This window comes from Pristis pectinata, chromosome 7, assembly GCF_009764475.1.
Source record: "Pristis pectinata isolate sPriPec2 chromosome 7, sPriPec2.1.pri, whole genome shotgun sequence".
Classification (NCBI taxonomy): Eukaryota; Metazoa; Chordata; class Chondrichthyes; order Rhinopristiformes; family Pristidae; genus Pristis; species Pristis pectinata.
In genome coordinates this window covers 84,432,359-84,452,442 of record NC_067411.1, presented here as the reverse complement: position 1 = coordinate 84,452,442, position 20,084 = coordinate 84,432,359, and the positions used below count along the sequence as shown (strand labels likewise).

The following is a 20,084-nucleotide window of genomic DNA, read 5'->3' as shown; positions in this document are numbered from 1 at the left end:
AACTCAGGCATTTGTAACCTGGGGAGGACCTGCATGAGGCTATTCCTTTATCATTAAGCATCTCAACTTAATGGATAGTTTTGTTTGGAAAATTTGCACAGTAAATAATGAAATTGTCATTACCATTCTATGTTTATAGAAACTAATAACTTCATTTGACTTGGATCAATGATTCTTAAATTGTTATGGAAAATTATTTTGTTTCCTGATTGTGCCCGTGCACTAGGCATTTTAGAATCATAGTCTGCTCAACTATAAATATTTTCCAGTGGTGATGACTGAATAGGTAGGAAATTTTCCATTCTTGCCACTTGACTCTCACTAGGACCTGACCAGTAAAGAACATGCTTAACGTGGATGTCAAAAAGGCTTTTTGTACTGCAATGAAAAGAATCTCACACTTCTAAGAGCTCTCTTTTATGGCTTGGTAGAAGGAGAAGAAAAGATTCTGTGGCTCCGCTTCAATGTTTTTTGGAGCTTGTGTGCTTCATGCAAGGATGAGTAAATTAGTGTCAGGATAATCATTATATAAAAATCATGCTAATTTGACTTTTTTGCTAATGTCAATAAAAGTTCATCAGGGTCATACTGAATGCTCTCCTTTGGTTGTGTCTTGTATCTTAATGCAAGTTGCATTTGAACATTTCGTTTAAGCAGTTTCCTCCTTTCTTTCTGATGGCACAGAATCCCAACTTTCCACTTTTTTGAAATATTCTTATTTCCTAGTCTGATGATAAGAAATAGAAGATTAAGTGAGGCTAGAAATTATTCTGGCTTATTAATTGCCCCATTAACCCATTTTACCTCAGTCTTAGCCTACCATGGATATTCTCTTTAACTTTTCCATCCCTTCTGCCACCTTCTCTGTAACTTAAAATTACCTTTTTTTTTTATCTCTTTTATTTCCAGTTCTAAAGGATCTCCCTTTCTCTTTACCCAGGTGCTACCTGACCTGCTGAATGTTTCCAGCATTTTCTGTTTTTCAAATTTCCAGCGTCTGCAGTTTTGTTGATTTCTGGAAATATGTTCTTTATAAAAGCCAGTGATAGCAACATATTACAATATGTTCTAGAAGTTTTTAAAACTCCCTTTGTTGTTTTAGAAAAATATAATGAGGATATTCGCTGCTGTATTGGTAAGATTTTCAATAATTTATAGCTGTACTTCCACAATTTAATTCCTGTAGGCCAGAGCTATTTGCAGATTAACATTACAGAGTTACTACTTCTTTCTGGAAAGAGTTTTCTCCTTCCTGCCTCTTTTTGTACCATGTATCAGAATCCACTGAAATTAGATAATGTTCAAATATAAACTAACTGAGTGAGAATGGTATTTTAGAAGTCAGAAAAGTTTTTAACTGTTGTGGTACACTCGTATCAATTTTACTCAGCAACGTGATCAACCAAAACTTAATTTAGTGGCAGAACAATCAATCTGACAAGTTTTAGACTTCTTAAATTGGCATGTAATAACCTTGCTATTTTTTTTTTCTTCACCTTTTTCCTTTTACAAAAACTGCAGCTTTGAAGTATGTTGCTTTCAATCATAAAATAAAAACAGAAAATGCTGGAGATACAGGTCAGGTAGCATCTGTGGAGAGAGAAACAGTTAACATTTTAGATCTGATGAAAGGTCATTGACCTGAGTATCACTAGCATATTCTGTTTTTCTTACAAATTTCCAGCCATATGCAGCTTTTTTTTGTGTGTTCAAATATACTTTGAAATGTATGCTTTTGCAGTTGTAGGATTGAAAGATGTGAACTGCTTCCCTTAATTTCTAACACTCACTTTACAGCAGATATAAGTTTCTGTTCATTTCTGTTTTCCTTACATGCACCTTCCTCTGTTGCTTATCTTTTGAATATTAAGGACAATTCAGCTAAGTTTGATGGAATCAGAAAGGATTTTTCAATAAAAGAGGTAAGTTGACAGCCTCTCCAAGCACAGCTGAAAGCTGGTGAATGCTCGGTGTTTATCTATCGCCAATTAGAGTTTTGCCTTGTCCCAAAACTACTAAGATAAGATATCTTTATTAGCCACATGCACATTGAAACACACAGTGAAATCCATCTTTTGCGTAAAGTGTTCTGGGGCAGCCCGCAAGTGTCGCCACACTTCCAGTGCCAACATAGCACTTTTACCATACAATATTTCTGTTGTTTTTTTTTGGTGATTTAAATAAGGAAGGACAATTTAAGACCCTTGCGTATAGTATGTATTACTTCTTTGAGGCTGTATTGATACAAATTCGCTGGTGAGCAGTGGATGCATAAATTAGTTTGCTCCCTTTAAATATAAAATTTTAACCAAGAAACGATATTGCTGAACCCCTAATGCTGAGACCTGGACCAGACAATATGACATGGCAGGTTGAGAATTTGTATTGTTTGAATAACAGTCTGTAAATAAAAGCTTAGCGTCGGAAAAAAGGAACCATGAAGATCTCAACTGTTACAGTTCGTTCATTAATTTTATTAATGAATAAAACATACTTGCCTAGAAACTGAACCCTTTGCACATTTTTTTTAATGTGCAACTTGAGCACAAAAGCCATTGTCTCCATATTCATTCATCACACTAGTCGTTGTTTGGTCAATTAGCAATCATCAGGAAGTCGGCTTGGGTGTTTCGGGCACAATTCATTGTAATATGGCTGTCATTTGCTCAACATTGGTTGCAAAGATAATGGCACCATAGTCCACAAGGTTTTTTTTTCAGCACTGCCAGCAGAAATTGGAGCTTTTGGGAGAAGCTTGCACTTCTCTGTTCACAAATAAACTAGGTGCATGTTTTGCATGGTTCAGAAATGAAACTGCTATTAATCTGTCTGCACTGAGACATTGATATCTTGCAAGCAGTGACTCCCAACCTCATTTTTCAGTGGTCAGCATTATATTAAGTAATTCACTGGTGCTCCATTCACTAAAATTTTTTTAAGCTTTGTGCTGAGCTGCAATCTTGTGATCACTGGCTCCTTGATCAATAGTACCTCGCAATGGCTTGGGTTCACTCATTGCATGTGGGTTGGTCAGGCCAGGTCATTGTGTGTCTAGGTATCCAGACACACTGGAGGGCACCATAATCCTTCTCTCATATTTTCCTTCCCTTACATTGCACTTTTTTTGGCCACTACTGTGCTGTCCTGCTTACCAGCAATCAGCATAGCAATGACGTGACAGACCATACACCATAAGACAAAGGAGCAGAAGTCAGCCATTCAGCTCATCGCGTCTGCTCTGCATTCTATCATGAGCTGATCCATTCTCCCATTTAGCCCCACTCCCCTGCCTTCTCACCATAATCTTTGATGCCCTGGCTACTCAGATACCTATCAATCTCTGCCTTAAATACACCCAATGACTTTGCCTCCACAGCTGCCCATGGCAACAAATCCCACAGATTCACCACTCTCTGGCTAAAGAAATTTCTCAGCATTTCTGTTCTGAATGGGCGCCCTTCAATCCTGAAGTCATGCCCTCTTGTACTAGACTCCCCTACCATGGGAAACAACTTTACCACTTCTACTCTGTCCAGGCCTTTTAACATTCGGAATGTTTCTATGAGGTCCCCCCTCATTCTTCTGAACGCCAAGGAGTACAGTCCAAGAGGCGTCAAATGTTCCTCATATGTTAACTCTCTCATAGCTGTGAGCCCACATTACAGCTCCTGAGAGGAACAGCAGAAGTCCCATTTTAGTGCATGAAACTATGTGCTGCACATAAGTGTAAAATTTAACAAATTTTTTGCCCAATTTCCCAATTTTTTTCAGAAGATCAGTGATCATTAGTGCAATATGCAGCATGTGTTTAGCGCACCAAACAAGGGGGAGCTCTAATTTCTATGCAGCTGTCTTTCCTCGCGTTAACTCTTTTCATACTCAGCACCTTAGCAAAGTCATTGGCTCTTAGTGGGCTTTAAGGTGACCTAGCAAGACCTCAGTAGAATCGGGCTGCTGCACTGCTTCAGGCAGGGCATTAGAACAATGAACAATAATTGCCAGCCTTGCCAGAGGAATAACATAAAGTTTAATTACCTGCTTGAAATGTTGTTTTCACTTCAGTCCTGTATAGTACACAGCCAGAGCAACTGCCACATGTACTGCTTGATCCACACATTACATTATTTTAAATCACTTGAAAACAATGGCAAACTCTTAATTTCATGCTCTTAGTAAATTATGTTCAATTTGCTAAGATTGGATTATCATTAATTACTTTCCAAATGCAGAAAACAATATGTTAGTTTAAAATGAGCTGAATAGTTGCAAAATTGAGGGTATTGTGCAGGAAGTAATTGACTTTGATTGTTCTCCATTTTATGATGTCATTGATCTTGAATCATACAATGGTCACTCTGCAATCTCCAATGTTTTCATCTCCACGTTCATCAGAAGTTTAACCTCTCATTCAACGTATTTTGCTGTAACCTGGCAACCCTTTCTCATGTTTGGACCATTTTGAAATGGTGAGAAACAGAATATTAAAGTGCATAAACTCTGCAATTTGCATAATGTTTGTTTGCATTCTGGCTACACATAGTTCAGTGGAAATATAAATGTTATACTATGTACCAATGGTAACAATTCCATATAGTGTACTTTTTCATAAAGGAAATAAAATATTTGGTTAGCTGGAATTGGGGAAATAACTGTCGTAGAGGGAATTTTCCTTAAAAGTTGAATGTTGAAGCAAATAGTACATAAACAGATTATAATGAGTGGCAGTGAGTGTTGGTGTATGTTGAGAAAAAAAATATATAAAAACTTGTGTTTCACATAGCCTTTGGTTTTTCAATTAGGTGATAAAATACGTTTGGGTCGAAATTCATCTCCATTGTTATGGGCTATATGCAAAATACAGCAGTATATGCATGTTGTAATAAAATTTTTAAAAATTTAAAAGCAAGGTGCAACAAAGCCACTGCCACGCTTAGCACAGGCTATTGAGAATGAATTTCTACCCTGTTATTCCTGATTTCCTTGTATTAGCTGAGCAACAGAAGTATTTGAAATAATGCACTGTAAATGTTTCTAGTATAACATGCAATATTCACTTTGACAGATGATTAAGAGGAATATGAATAATGCCAGAAGAATGGCTTCACATCCAACACTACCCTACTGTGAGTTTACATGTAGAATGTTTACCACTATATGCTTTTGATAGTCAAGATTGAATATCAGTATCATTGCATTATGTTGTTACTTCTATCATCATAAATTGCATACAATCAGATTTGTATACTTTTCTTTCCTAGAATTAATCTTCAGTTTAATGTTGTCATTTTAGAATTACTAAACTGCCTTTAAAATTATTTTTGGAATATATTGCAACTGAATAAAATATCTTTTTGGAAGACTTTGTTTAAGAATTAGTGTTTACATAATTCAAGGTTGTAGTTTTGAAAAGTTGTTGATTCTGATGGTACAAGGAGATTCCATTAATACACATGTTTAGTCAGCCAGGGAAATCTAGGGGACTACCGATATAGTCTCAATAATTTAGTGAAAAGTATTCTAATTATTAAATTATGAATTTGTTTCTTTTCTGGAATACTTCACTTCATTTTGAGTCTGTTCTCCTTCAAAATTAGACTGATGGAAAGAAATTGCTATATTCATGTGTGTTCTTTCTTTTAATGAGTTTGCATATTTAAATTTGTCTACAGTATGTTCCTGGTGAGGCCTCCAAGATAGGTTTTAGCTGAAGGATTGTGTTCAATTCTGGCCACAGTACTCTAGGAAGGATTTTAAAGTCTTGGAGAAGGTACCGAGGTTTGTCAGGAAGGTTCCAAGGATGTGTGATTTTCTCTAATGTGGAAATACTAGAGATACTATAGTTGTTCTCATTTGAACTGAGAAGAGGAGACTTAATAAAGATGGTCAAAATCATAAAAAGTTTTGATAAAGTAAATGTGGAGAAAATTTAGTAATCAGACAAAGCAAATGTAAAAATAATTGGCAAAAGAACGAGAGGAGTTGTAAGAAATCTTCTCATCTAGACCATCGTAATGCAGTGGTATTTCCACAATGCATGTATGATTATTAGCCTTGGGAAAATATTATCTCATAAATGGAACTTATATTGTCATTGTTTCAACCAAATTGCTTATGTTAGTGAAACATAAGGTAACTGAGAATAAGGTATTGAGTTAGAAGACTAACACCTCTGATATTTGAGTTTATTGTGGACATGGAGGAAATAAAGTTTTGGTTACTGATGGAATTATAAATCATAGAAAAAGGTTCTGCATCAATGATGGCAAAAGCAGATGCAACGAGGAATGTCCTCAGAACAGGCAAGTTTGCTTCATTATTGCTTGAACTACTTTTCTCACTGACATCTTGGAGTATACAAGAAACATTTTTTGAGAATTGACATCTGGTTTCTTAAAAACTTGAATCAAAATCTTGAAGTTTTTTTCTTGAAATGCTAATAAGGCAATAAATCAGAAGGAAATCATTAGACTGTACTAACTCCTCAAATGATCTAGATCTGACTGGTGCTCAAGATGGTAGTGTTCGGATGTTTGAATGGGGCCACTCACATCAACTAGCATGCTTTCGACCTTCTGGCAATTCAAGAATAACAAGAATCCGATTTAATCATCAGGGTAATAAGGTATGGTATATAGGATAAGATTTTAAGAAATATTAAGGAATAAAACTTCATTTTACTGTTGTTTCTGCATAGTGTCAATGAGGGATGACAATAATAGACATTTTATACCAGCATTTTACAACAGAAACCATTCTTTTGGTTGCAAAAAAAATCATGAAGGTCATCGGATTCTTTCAAACTGATTTTGGTTTGCTAATGTGCTAAACTAAATCTCATCTGCATTCTTCAACCACCCACACCCACCCCCATTCCATCCCTCCTTTTAACTTCAACTGTAACAATTGGCAAGGAGATTTTCATTACATTGCCAAGACACAGAAACTATTCATTTGGCTATCTCTACTACTTCCCCACTTCTTGCAATCAAAAAGAAAACTTTCCTTAGACCCTACTTTTCTTGATTTGATCATAGCCAGAGCACCTCTGGTAGTGTGTTTTCTTGTGTTAATTTAAGAGCCTTCTCCTTGGCTTTGTCCTATCTGCACGCTGCCCTTGACAACAATGTCTTTCAAATTAATTTTCATTAGTTTGTCAGCTGCTTCCATCTTCTACCATGCTCTGGTGCTCTTCAGTTCATTCTGCACTAAAGTCCTAACGTATAACTTCGTTAATTTCAGATAATTATTCCAGCGCATCCAACCTCTTTTTCTTGACTTTCTGTAAACTGCTGCTTGTCCAAAACTCTGCTATTAAATAATAGCATTGACTAATAGCATATATACGACTCATAGCACCAAATATTTTCATTTGTTTCTCAACCTTGTTCTTGGTGACCTGTGCAAATTCCTAGTTCTGATCATGCTTTCTCAACACTGTGCTTATATCTCCCAATGGCCTTGCTCCACTGTGACTTTATCTAACCCTACTTGCCATAGTCAAAAAACAAACAACTGAAATAAGAACCAAATATTGTAAAGACACAGGTCAGGCAGCACCTGTGACAAGGGAAACAGTTAATGTTTCAAGTCAATTATCTTTTATTCCTCTCCACTTGCCATAAGCTCTTGTGCAGTCTCCTACCTTTGTGTGTTTCGTGCTTGTGATCAAAAACAAATTTTGCCCTTTTATTTTGAATTGTTAATGAATTTCAAATTATTAGTGTTGAATATTACTAGTCTATTTCTATTGTGAGCTTTCTTACAACAAATTCACTGAAGATCATTAAATATAATCTAAAACCAATTTAAATGGGAACAAAATTGACCTACCCTGGTAAATTGGAACCGAAAGTTGACAGAACAATGGGCTATCATTAAGAAAGCAATGGTTCTGATATAGTGGAGGCACAATCCCATGAAAACCAAAGGAAGAACAAATAAATCCAGATCTCCCAGGATGGCAACAGAGATAAGAGGAGAAAATAAAACAAAAAAGGCTTTTTTTGACAAGTGTAGGAATGTAAATTTCATCAAGACCCAGGCTGATTACAATACAATCAGAAGGCAATTGAAAACTAAGAGGCAAAAGGAGCATGCGAGGGAAAGAAAACTTCCAACATGAATGGGAATACAAGTGTTCTTTCAACATAGAAATAGTAAAAGGGGAGTACATGGAGAATGGGACCTACTTAAAAAAAAATAGGAGCTAACATGTAGATACTGAGGGCACTGTTAAGCTACTAGATGAGTAGTTTGAACCAGTCTTCAGGGAAGAAGGTGCTTCCAACATTGGAGATGTTTGAGATGCAAGACATGTCAAAAATTGATGGCAGGCAAACATTAGGACAGTTGGCTGAACTTATAAGTAAGTATGTCATTAGGACCAGATGTAATGCATCCTAGGATTTTGAGAGAAGTACTGGAAAGGTAGGGGTACAGACCATAAATTTTCAATGCCTTTTCAATACAGGGAGACTTCTGGAGGACTGGAGAATGATGAATCTTATTCCCCTTTTCAAAAAGAGGATTAAGGATAAGCCTACCAACTACAGGCTGGTCAGTTTAACTTCAATGGTGGGAAAGCCTATAGAAACATTGAACTGGGACAAGATTAATAGTCGTGTGGAGGAAAATGGATTTGCTAAGGGGAAATATTGTCCAACCAGTTTGATAGAATATATTTGGATGAGAGATTGAAATTGGTTTATTGTCAGATGTACTGAGGTACAGTGAAAAACTTGTCTTGCATACTGTTCATACAGGTCAATTCTTTACACAGTGTATTGAGGTAGTACAAGGTAAAACAATAACAGAATGCAGAATAAAGTGTAAAAGCTACAGAGAAGGTGCAGTGTAGGTAGACAATAAGGTGCAAGGTCATAACGAGGTAGATTGAGAGTTCAAGAGTCCATCTTTTCATATTAGGGAACCGTTCAATAGTCTTATAACAGCGGGATAGAAGCTGTCCTTGAGCCTGGTGGTACATGCTTCCAGGCTTTTGTGTCTTCTGCCTGTTGGGAGAGGGGAGAGGAGAGAATGTCCAGGGTGGGTGGGGTCTTTGATTACGCTGGTTGCTCTACCGAGGCAGTGGGAAGTATAGACAGAGTCCATGGAGGTAAGGCTGGTTTCCATGATGTGCTGGGTAGAGTTACTGAGGGTAATGCAGTTGATGTTGTGTACATGGACTTCCAGAAGGCTTTTGAAAAGATGCTGCATAACAGACTTAACAGCAAAGTTAAAATACATGGCATAAAATGGATATTGATAGCATGAATATGAAGTTGTTCAAGTAACAGACATAAGGGGTTGTGGTAAATGGCTGTTTTTGGACTGGAGGAAGGTGAATAGTGGCATTTCCCAGGGATCAGTGTTGGCACCATTGCTTTTTTTAAAACCTGTATTAATGGCCCATTTCTTTTGGTGGGGTGGGTGGTGGTGGTGGTCAGGCCATATGTTCTAAATTTGCAGGTGACACGCAACTTTACAGTATTGTGAACTGTGAAGAGGGAGATGGTAATTGCTGCAGGACTTAAACCAGCTTGTGGAATGGGCAGATGTGAGGATGAAATTCTATGCAGAGAAATGTGAGGTGATGCATTTTGGCAGGAAGAAAGAGGAGAGGCAATACAGAACAAAGGACGTATTTTCAAAAAGGGGTGTAGGAGCAGAGGGACCTCAGGACGTGGGTGCATAACTCAGTGAAAGTGGCAGGGTAGGCTAAGAAAGCAGTTAATAAGACATACGTATAAAGCATCCTTTCTAAAACACTGCTCAGGCCTCAACTGGACTGTTGTATTAAATTTTAGCAGCCTCAGGAAAGATGAGGAGACATGGATACAAAGTAGAAAGGGTCTAGAGGAGACTTATGACAATGGTTCCTAGGATAAAGGGCTACAGTTACAAAGATAAATTGAAGAGGCGAGGAATTCTGTCTGCAGAGGAAAGAAGAGTGAGTGATTTGAACAGTGTATATAAAATGAAGAGGGTCAGGACAGAATTAATAGTGGGAGGTTGTTCCTGTTGGAGGCGTCACGGGCATAAACTAAAGGGGAAGAAAATTAAGTGACATGACGAAAAACTTTCTAATGCAGCGTATGGTTGGAATCTGGAATGCATTGCCTGCAGAAGTGGTGGATGCAGGTTCCATTGTGGCCTTCAAAAGAGAATTCGATAAATACATGGTGGTGAAAATTTTGCAAGGCTACAGACAAGAGGCTGAGGGGTGGAACTAGTGAGTTGCTCTGGTATAGAGCCGCTATGAACATGATAAGCCAAATTGCCCCCTTCTGTGCTGTCACCGTTCTATGAAAAGTTGTCACTAACTTCACATTATGATTAGAAAATCAGTATTTGAAACAACAGTTTTTGTTTAATACCATTTTTCCTTTTAACTTGCAAGTGCAATAGTACTGTTAAATTGGCATTAAGGATTTTTGCAATAAAGTTTAACGTTACTTCATGACATTTTGCAAACTACAAGTAAAACAAGCTGTTGTTCTCATTTCTAAATCTTCAGTCTGTGATCTTTAGTTGACTTGCTTTGTGTCTGAAAATGCTACAGACAAAGTAATAATTTAAATTTGTGTCTTCTCATTTTAATTAAGCAGTAGAAATGTTGTAGAAAAGCAAAGTTAATTTTTGTCCTGTATTAGAAATGCAAAGAGAGGCCATTTATTTATAAGTACGAGGAATATAACCATCTATCTTTTTACCAGTTTGGCATTGTTGATGGAGACGGATTCCTGAGCTTCTGGCAAACAAATCCAATTGCTTTAGGAGCCACACCGAAACCTTATTTGGTGAGCTAATAATTAGTTGTATTTGTTTATTTAAATTTAATTTGTTAATAAAACAGCATATAACATGAATTATGTTTTATTTTTTAGACATGGCAGTGCCACAACAAAACTGCAAATGATTTTGTTTTCGTCAGTTCCTCTACTTTAATAGCAACAGCGGGGCAGTCTAGTGATAACAGGTAAGGTTAAGAAGCAGATATTTAGCTTTTGGAAATATTTATTTTCCCACAAAATTCAGTCGTACAGTGCTGTCTTTTGTTAGAATTAGGCAATAAAGTTTTTGTTTCTGGAGTGGACAGCAATAATCTCAGTTTCTGGATTGTTATGCATTGTTACAAATATTTGATTCGGCACCGTCAGGCGTAAGTCACCTTTATATGGGTTGCACATCACAGGATGATGTCATTTGGTTTGCAGTGCCCATATTGGAATATTGCAGAGAAATTTGGACAAATATTATCCTGGGAGCAACCATTGTTGGTCACTCCCAGGATAAATGAATTTTACTGTTACAGTGCCAGACTAGTATACTTGCCGGGTAAATTAATGGATGTGTAATGGATACAGTTTATTCCAGAGAAATGCAAGGTGATACATTATTGTAGGAAGAATGCAGAGAGAATCTACCATTCTAAAGTGGTGCCATTGATCACCATAACATCTCTTGTCTTAAGTTTGATTCTGGAAGCACGAAGATTTGGTGAAGATCCAAGAGACTGCAGATGCTGTAATCTGGAGCAAAAAAACAAACTGCTGGAGGACCCTGCCAGTCCTGATGCAGGGTCTCAGCTCAAGTTTTGCTGGTATCTTGTGTAACCCTAACAGCAGGTGGATATAGCAATTTGTGACATAGTTAATATGCTATGTACCTAATGATTTTTTCCTTTCAGTTCATGTTTCTGTCCCCATAAATAAAATCACGTTGTTATGTTTTGTCTATTTGGTTTGACTTATGGACAGGTATTGTAGCCTACTGTTTACAGCTGAAGTATAATAAAAGCAGCAAAGTAGCTAAGCCAGTATCTGATAGTTGTCTACAGATTAAAAGAAACAGAAAATCCTGGAAACACTCAGCTGGTCAAGCAGTAACTTTGGGGGATAAAGAGAGTTATTGTTTCAGGTTGGAGGCCCTAACTTAGAGCTGGGAAAGAGAGATTAAAAAAAGTGATTTTAGTTGCAGAGAAGGTGTCAGAAGGAATGATTAGGACAAAGAGATGTAATAGGATGAAGCCACCTCAAATGGCTTAATGGGGGAAGTTAGAGGGTGATGATCCTGCTTTGTGTTATGTATTGTTAATAGCAGGGCTCCGCCACATGTCCAGCGGTCAGGCGATACTAAGGGAGTATGAAAAGCAGATCCAATATCACAATTGGTCTTGTGGCAGAAGTGGGCAGTTCTAATACAGATGGAGAAAGCAAGATACCTAACGTCCTTCAGGCTGAGGTGTGCCTAGGTGAATGATAACTGTTGTTTCTCAAGCTTGCATTGGCCTTGTCATAATAGTTCAGGAGGCTTCGGACAGAAAGGTCAGAATGGGAGTGGGATGGAGAATTAAAGTAGCAGGCAACAGGAGACTAAGGGTCACTCCTGCCACAAATGTTCTGTAAAACAATCATCCAAACTGCATTTGCTTTCTCCGACATAGAGGAGATTGCATTCTGAACAGCAAATGCAGTACACCAGATTGGAAGAAGTGCAAGTAAATTATTGCTTCACCTGGATGGTCTAGGTCCCTGGTTGGTGGGAAGGGAAGAGGTAAAATAACAAGTGTTCTACCTCTTGCTGCATGAGAAAAGTCCCTCTGTCCTGCTATTAGCAACACAACACAGACAAAGAACCGTAATCACCTTTTAGCTCCCCCCATTGTCGATGATACAAAATAGGTGGAAGGATGTGTTGTGATAAAGACATTGCGATTCTGCAATGGGATATAGATTGAGTGATTGGGCAAAAATGTGGCAAATGGAGTTTAATATAGTGAAGTGTGAGGTTCTGCACTTTGGTAAGAGGATTCAAAAGGTGGACTATTATCTAAATGGAGAGAAACTGCAAGTGAGTGAGTTCAGAACAATCTGGTGTTCTGGTGCATGAATCACAAAAAGTTAGCAGGCCGATCCAACAAATAGTTAAGAAAGCAAATGGCACAATGGCCTTTATCGCAGAGGGGTTAGAGTTTAAGAATAGGGAGGTTTTGTAACTGTTGTATAGTGTGTTAGTACAGCCACACCTGGAATACTGTGCAGTTTTGGTCCCCTTACCTAAAAAAGGATCTCGTAGCATTGGAGGCAATCCAAAGGAAATTCACCAGGGTAATTCCTGGTATGAAAGGATTGTCCTATCAAGAGAGGCTAGCCAGTTTGGGTCTGTATTCTGTTGGAGTTCAGAAGAATGAGGGGTGACATTATTCAAATATACAAAATCCTAAGGGGGCTTGGCAGGGTAGCTGTTGAGATGTTTTCACTGGTAGGAGAATCACAAACATGGGAACAGGACTATAAAATAAGAGGTCGATGAGTTAAAACTAAGGTGTATAGAAATTTCTTCTCTCTGAATAGTGAATCTCTGAATGTCTCTGCCCCCAAGGCTGGTGGAGGCCAGATCATTAGATGCAAATATTTATCTATCTCCACATTAAATGTAAGATTGAGGAATTGAGAGTTGTAGGGAACTGACACAGGAGCTGAGGCCAACATAAGTCAGCTGTGATCATGTTGAATGGTGAGGCAAGCTTAAGGGGCCTGGTGGCCTCCTCCTGCCCCTGTTTTATTGTCTTATTAACCCTTTTGACCTAACCTCATCTTATCATAGATCTTCCCCTTGTCCTATCCATCCCTCCACCACCACCTCTACAACTGATAATTACCCCTTTAATCTTTCTTTCACATAGCTGTGATGAAGTCTCCTACCTGAAACAGTAACTTTCTTTTTCCACAAATGCTGCCTGACCAGCTGAGTATTTTCTTACATTTTCAGTTTTGATTTCAGATTTCAGCATCTATAGTTTTTGTTTAAGTTGTGTAGAGATGTCATTTCTTTTTCTTTCCCCTTAGGAATGTCTGCCTCTGGGATACACTTGTGCCACAAACTAATAGTCTAGTTCATGGTAAGTTTAATCAATAAACATAAAATTTCAAATGTACAACTATATTCATCATAATGAAGTTTTATGGGGATAAGTTGTTGTAAAAGTTTACAGAATAATTAAAGAAAATTAATTAATTTGCAGTGGATTTTGACCTAATGAACATGGTCTAGCTTAGTTTCTTTTAAAAAAACGTTTTACAGATGAAAAATCGTGTCACACTGTTGAGATGCTGAGGGCCTAAGCTCATGAATTCTTGTCCTAAACACGCTGCCTCATTTGCCTCCTTTTAGACATTCCTTCAGACATAATCCTTTGACCATAATGTTGTCATCACATTGTTTCATTAAGTGTTTGAAGCATCTTTGGTAGTTTTATTAAGTTAAATGTGCAAATAAATGAGAGTTATTTTAAAATGGTTTATCTCAAGTTTTAATATGGAGCATTTAAATAAAATAAACACTGTTAGACTTTGTAGGTATTTTCTTTACAGAATTATGTTGGCTTTTGGGTGAAATATGCATTAAGGTGTAGTGGATCACTCTACCATTACCATTAAACTAGGGGTTTTTGTAAAGACACATGCAAGTGCTCTGCTTTATTGGTATTCCAATACTTATTTAAAGTGCATTTTGTGATTTGTAGTTTTTCTTTAATTTACAGAAGGAGGCAGGTCTTGCATTGCAAGAATGATTTGTGTTTGGTTCCCAAAGCTTACTCATACCTCAACCATCGTTGTTTGCTATGATTACCTTTTGAGCTCTTGGATTTGGATTGAAATAAGTAATGTTCAATCTCATGCTAAAATTCTATCACAAGATTATGCTCCTTACAGTGCCTTTCCACACAACTGCAAGAAGTAAAACAGCTGCCCTTTTACCTCTTCCTTTCTTGTTGTCCAGAAACCCAGCCATTCCTAGATGAAGCATTAAGTTAATTGTATTTCCAATTTGGTACACAGTATTCACTGCTCAGTATGTGGTCTCCTCTGCATTGTGGAAACCAAGTGCAGGTTGGGTAACCGCTTTTCAGAACATCTCCATTCGGTTGGCAGATGTGATCATCAGCTTCCAGATGCCTATCATTTCAAGTATCCCTTCTAATTTAACCTCTTTCTTTGGGCACAGTTCCAACGAAAGTCGAAGCAAGCTAGATGATAAGCACCCTCTCTTCCACCTTGGCACGTTGCAGCTTTCATGATTTAACGTTGAATTCAACAGTCAAATTCAGCCATTCAGTTGTATACCTTGCATTTCCAGCGTTGTATTTTTTTTCTGTCTTCTAGTAATTTCAGATTTCATTTGGCTTTTCCCATTTATGCCTCTTCTAGACATGTCTTTCCCACTCTCTTTTAAAAGCACTGCTGTCACCTGTGCTATTTATATCTCCTGGTCTCAATCCCACCACAGACCTCTCCTTTTGTTCCCTCTTCCCCTCCTCCAACCCTGTCTACAACTTAAAACTAGTTTCATTTCAAAATGTTCTCAGTTTTGAAAACCATAAACTTGAAATATTCTTCACTCTGCTAATGCTGCCTGACCTCTGATCTTTTTGAAGCCATGATTCAGTATATGATCTTTGCATTCCAGCATTCACATGTCATGAAAGTGGAGCCACTGTGTTGGCATATGCATCAAAGCAACAAGTTTTGATATCTGGTGGAAGAAAAGGTTTCATCTGTATACTTGATCTACGGCAGCGACAGTTGCGCCAGACTTTTCAGGCTCATGATTCACCTATTAAAGCAATTGCTGTGGATCCTGCAGAAGAATACTTCATTACTGGGTCTGCTGAGGGTAACATGAAGGTACAATATATCAATTGTCAATTTAAAATAAAATGGATGTAAATTATATTCCTAACTAACTGCAGATATTTTTACCCAGTATTCAGCATGTGTAATTAAAAATAATCTGAACAAAAACATGCAAAATTAAAAAATATCTAAAGTTTTTGATGAATAACTGAAGATGTGTGGTCCTGTTGAGTATTAACTTAGTAGAGGATTCTTATGAACATGAACACGAACACATTTTTCAAATGTCTAAACTTGAACTGTGTTGTGGGTCAGTACTTTAATCAACCAATATCCTTAGCAAATTTAATCACAAAACATTAATTCACTTCTGCTCTGGATTTCATCTTTCATCCTCCCTAAGAAGTCCACTTTGCTGATGGAAAAGCATTAAAGAACCCTCATTTACTGTGATTTCCAGGCAATTACTAATGTCCAGTGGGCATCTTCCACATGACATTATTCCTGCTTTCACCATATATTCTGTCTTCATTAAATTGCATTATTTGACCAGTTTACCTTCTCAAATAATGATTCTGGTTTAGTACTATTTGATTTTTAAAAAGTTTGACTGAGAGAAGTTATAAAAGCAGTGTGCTGTTTTAGAAAGGATATGATATTTTCCTTAAGTTCGTATAGGTGGAATCTGAATACCTTGGGCTTTTGGTTGGCATCTGTAATCTCAATCGTCTGAATTCTGGTTGAAGCCTTGAAGATGATTAGTAAGAGTAAAGTATATTTTCATAATTAAATATTAAAGTTAAACTTGTCACTGGCCTCTTTGCCATCTGAGAAGGTTATTGGAAGAGTATGCAGCTCCAATTAATGCAGATTTCTGGTTGATCAGTACAAAAGAAAACCTCAACAATTGAGGAGAAATGAAGTACTTTATAAACTTGCCTCGCAATAAACTTTTTAAACTGTATTATTTTGAAGTTTATATTGACTTCCTATTACTTTTAGGTTTGGAGTTTGGCTACTCTCAACCTGATTCACACATTCTCCAATGAGCATGCCCGACAGTCACTCTTCAGAAACATAGGAACAGGAGTCATGCAAATAGAGACTGGCCCAGCAAACCATATGTTCTCCTGTGGAGCTGATGGAACAATGAAAATGAGGATCCTGCCAGATCGCTTTAGCACAGGGAGTGGAAAATTGGATATTTGGCAAAATGATGTAAAATTTATACTATAATAATATAAATGATAAATTTATACTATGATAGTGATATCAGCACAATCCATTGTAACTTTACCAAAATATTTGTTTATTAAGAATAAAACAAACACTGGTGCCACACATGGGGTAGGTGTTGGGCTAAAGTGTTGGGGAGGTGGGGTGCTTTTCATTTTTAATTCTTAATGCACTGATGCCTTAAGAAGATAGTATGCTTAAGAACTTTGTGAATAGTTTGAAAGAAGGAATTGAATCTAAATGTGTCAAAATATAAGAATGAAGTAATTTTCTTGTAAAATATGGTAAAATGTGTTGCTGCTAAAAAAGCCTTTTGTTGAAACTGGTTGCTGATATTTTTGAAGTGTCAAAATGTACAGTGCTTTAAGGAGAATCAAATATAAGATACAATAATTATCTTTTTTATGCTTGTATTAAAAGTTTGTATATGATATAAAGTTATCATTTGAACTGTGACCATTCCTTATTTTTTAGCTTAGGAAGACCCAGAAGTACAAGCTATAAATAGACTTTGCTTATAATCTTCATACAGGAGAATGTAACTGGTGTTCCAGTTTGTGGCAAGGGAGAGGGGAAAAATCTTGCAGAGCATTGTACTGTAAAATGAAAGGTAAATTTGTAAAAAAAAAACGAAATCTTTTGGGTTGAACTGAGGCCAGAAATGAAATCCACTGAAATTTAAGTATTTCTTATGACACCACTATAATATTTAAATTATTTTTTATCTATGTCCAAAGTACACACTCTAAGGGCAGCAAGCAAACCTCTTCTACCAGTGCCACTTTGTATGAGCTCACTAATGGATATGTTGCAATTGAGCCAGGATTACTCAGCATCTGAAATTACCAAGATTAGTAACTCATGATGTGGGGAATCATGGACACAGCTGCATCCTACAGTCTGTTTTGCAATGTGTTGACGCAACAGCAAATGGTTTTAAAATTTTTCAGCCTTCACCATGTGGTTAAAACTCCACTTAAAATTGTAAATGTAATCGGGAAGATGTGAGGAAACTTCTAAAGAGTGCACCTAACCAGTAACATTATAAAAGTTTTATCTTCAGAAGCGACATGAGATGGGAAAGGTTTATGATGTCTAGAGTTATTCTAAGATTAAAAAAAACAGAATTGTATCTTTTATATAGTCAAATGTTTAAATGCAGTACTTAATGGAAAATAAGCCAAAACAAGAATAAAGGCTGTTGCCTTCCTTTCTGTAAACCAGAAAAGTCAGAGTAAAAGTTGCATATTTACTATCTGATTGTTAGTTATCTTTTGATATGAAGATTTAATGCTGAGAGCTTTAGGGAATGACCGTTACTTTAAGATAAATTTTAAGCCCATAAACCTTAGATTTTAGTATTTTACTTCTGCATATATTACCATTTGCCATTTGCTATGAGCAGCCTTGCTTTTTCTAAAGCAAAAGATACATTTTTTTTTGGCTGTTTCTTTTCCCATGCCACATATTTGTAGCAAAGAAGGCAGGGTGAGATGTTTTTCCTCAGACTCAACTTATTCATACACCACCAGAAAACAAGTGAATGGAAGCAGCCCAGTATTACTTGGATATTTCATTCTCTCTTCACACAAGTATTCATAGTTTGTACTGATCAAGCTGACTGAAATCAGACATTCAGTACAATTTGTTTCAGTAAATTAGTTATTATTGGTTCACTTTTTAAAAAGTAATTAGGATGAAGAAACATAGATTATTTTTCATATTACTTTTCTTCCATCAGATATCTTTAAAGATATCATTAGACCAACCACATGGATATATGCTGTTAGAATTAGTGAATTGCATTACTACTGTATTAATCAAACAGAAATTACTTCATTACCAAGTCCAGATATCAAATAGACAGCAGTACATTGTACATTTGGAAAATTCTCTTGTGTTCAGGAATACAGAAATAATTAAAATGCATTGTAAAAAGAAACTATTTACTATTTCATGTCTAATCAATTGTGGGAATAGCTATTTGTATGTAAAGATTATAAAATTCACCTTTGTGAATGGAATATGTTATTTTGTAGAGCTGGTAGCCTGGGTATAGAACAAAAAAATGTATTTCTTGGAAGATGGTTTTTGTATTGGTTTCACTTTTTAATGTTTAATTGACACATGCCACAGTTGTAGTTGCTATAAATGTAATCTTAACTGATCACATTTTTGAGGTTTATTAATTTCATGATTATATAAATGTGTGTTTGTAGTTCGCAAATAGGCATTATATGAAAACATTCGCATTAATTTTAGTCCACGTTGAAGGGTTTATTCATTGATCTTGTTTTTTGTTATATACTCAGGATATTTCATCTTTAGGAGTGTTTAGTCAAACTCAAATAGTGAAACTTAGTTTTATCTGTCAGATAACTGTTTATTTACTAGGTAATAGCATAACAATAGAAAAAAGAAATAGGTCTTGATCACTTTAATTGTGCAATAAGATATACTGTACTAATTTTATTAGAACAAGATTTATGAAATACTATTGGTAAATCTGAAGAAACAATGTTTCTGTTCCTATTTATATGAAATATTCTGTAATAATTGATTTCAAAGAAAATACTGCACAAGTTAATATCAGGTGACTCCTGAATTACAAGAATCTCTGGGCTGAACACCTTTTACAAGTAAAAATTAACCTTTTGCTTTGAAACATAACAAAAGAGGTCTGTAATCCCAAGTAACACATTACTAGTCTCTGACTTCTCCTTGCCTTGTCAGAAGCTGGCTTTACTGAATTCTCTTTAAAAATGTCAATCATGTATTTAAAATTCATAACTGTTTCAATAAAATAGCTATGAGAATCAAAAATCTCTTTTTGACATTGTTCTTTCTCAGTTGCATATATTAGATTTAGGCTACAGGTTAGTCAAGGCCTCAATGCTGGGGGAGCTTCAGGAGGCTAGTGTTTGTGCAAGTGTCAGTCCTGCACAAGGAATGGAATGCCTGAAACTCAATCTGAATGTGCTTGAGGCATGAGCTGCTCTGGCAAATAGCCATTAATTGAAAACATAGAACATAGAACAATTACAACACAATTCAGGCCCTTCGGCCCACAAAGCTGTGCCGAACACGTCCCTACCCTAGAAATTACTAGGCTTACCCATAGCCCTCTATTTTACTCAGCTCCATATACCGATCTAACAGTCTCTTGAAAGACCCTATCATATCAGCCTCCACCACCATTTCCGGCAGCCC

At 36.6% G+C, this 20,084-nt stretch overlaps 1 protein-coding gene across 1 annotated transcript in view; it reads left to right on the top strand.

Moving 5' to 3' along the window:
* The window catches only part of LOC127572791 (dmX-like protein 1), a 158,647-nt gene extending 139,828 nt beyond the window's left edge, over positions 1 to 18,819 (top strand). Inside the window, 7 exon segments of the mRNA XM_052020417.1 lie at positions 5,063 to 5,123; positions 6,495 to 6,622; positions 10,716 to 10,799; positions 10,887 to 10,978; positions 13,851 to 13,903; positions 15,472 to 15,689; positions 16,641 to 18,819. Of these exon segments, the coding sequence (XP_051876377.1) occupies positions 5,063 to 5,123; positions 6,495 to 6,622; positions 10,716 to 10,799; positions 10,887 to 10,978; positions 13,851 to 13,903; positions 15,472 to 15,689; positions 16,641 to 16,874 (870 nt within the window). The 3' untranslated portion in view covers positions 16,875 to 18,819.
* The last annotated feature ends 1,265 nt before the right edge of the window (positions 18,820 to 20,084 follow it).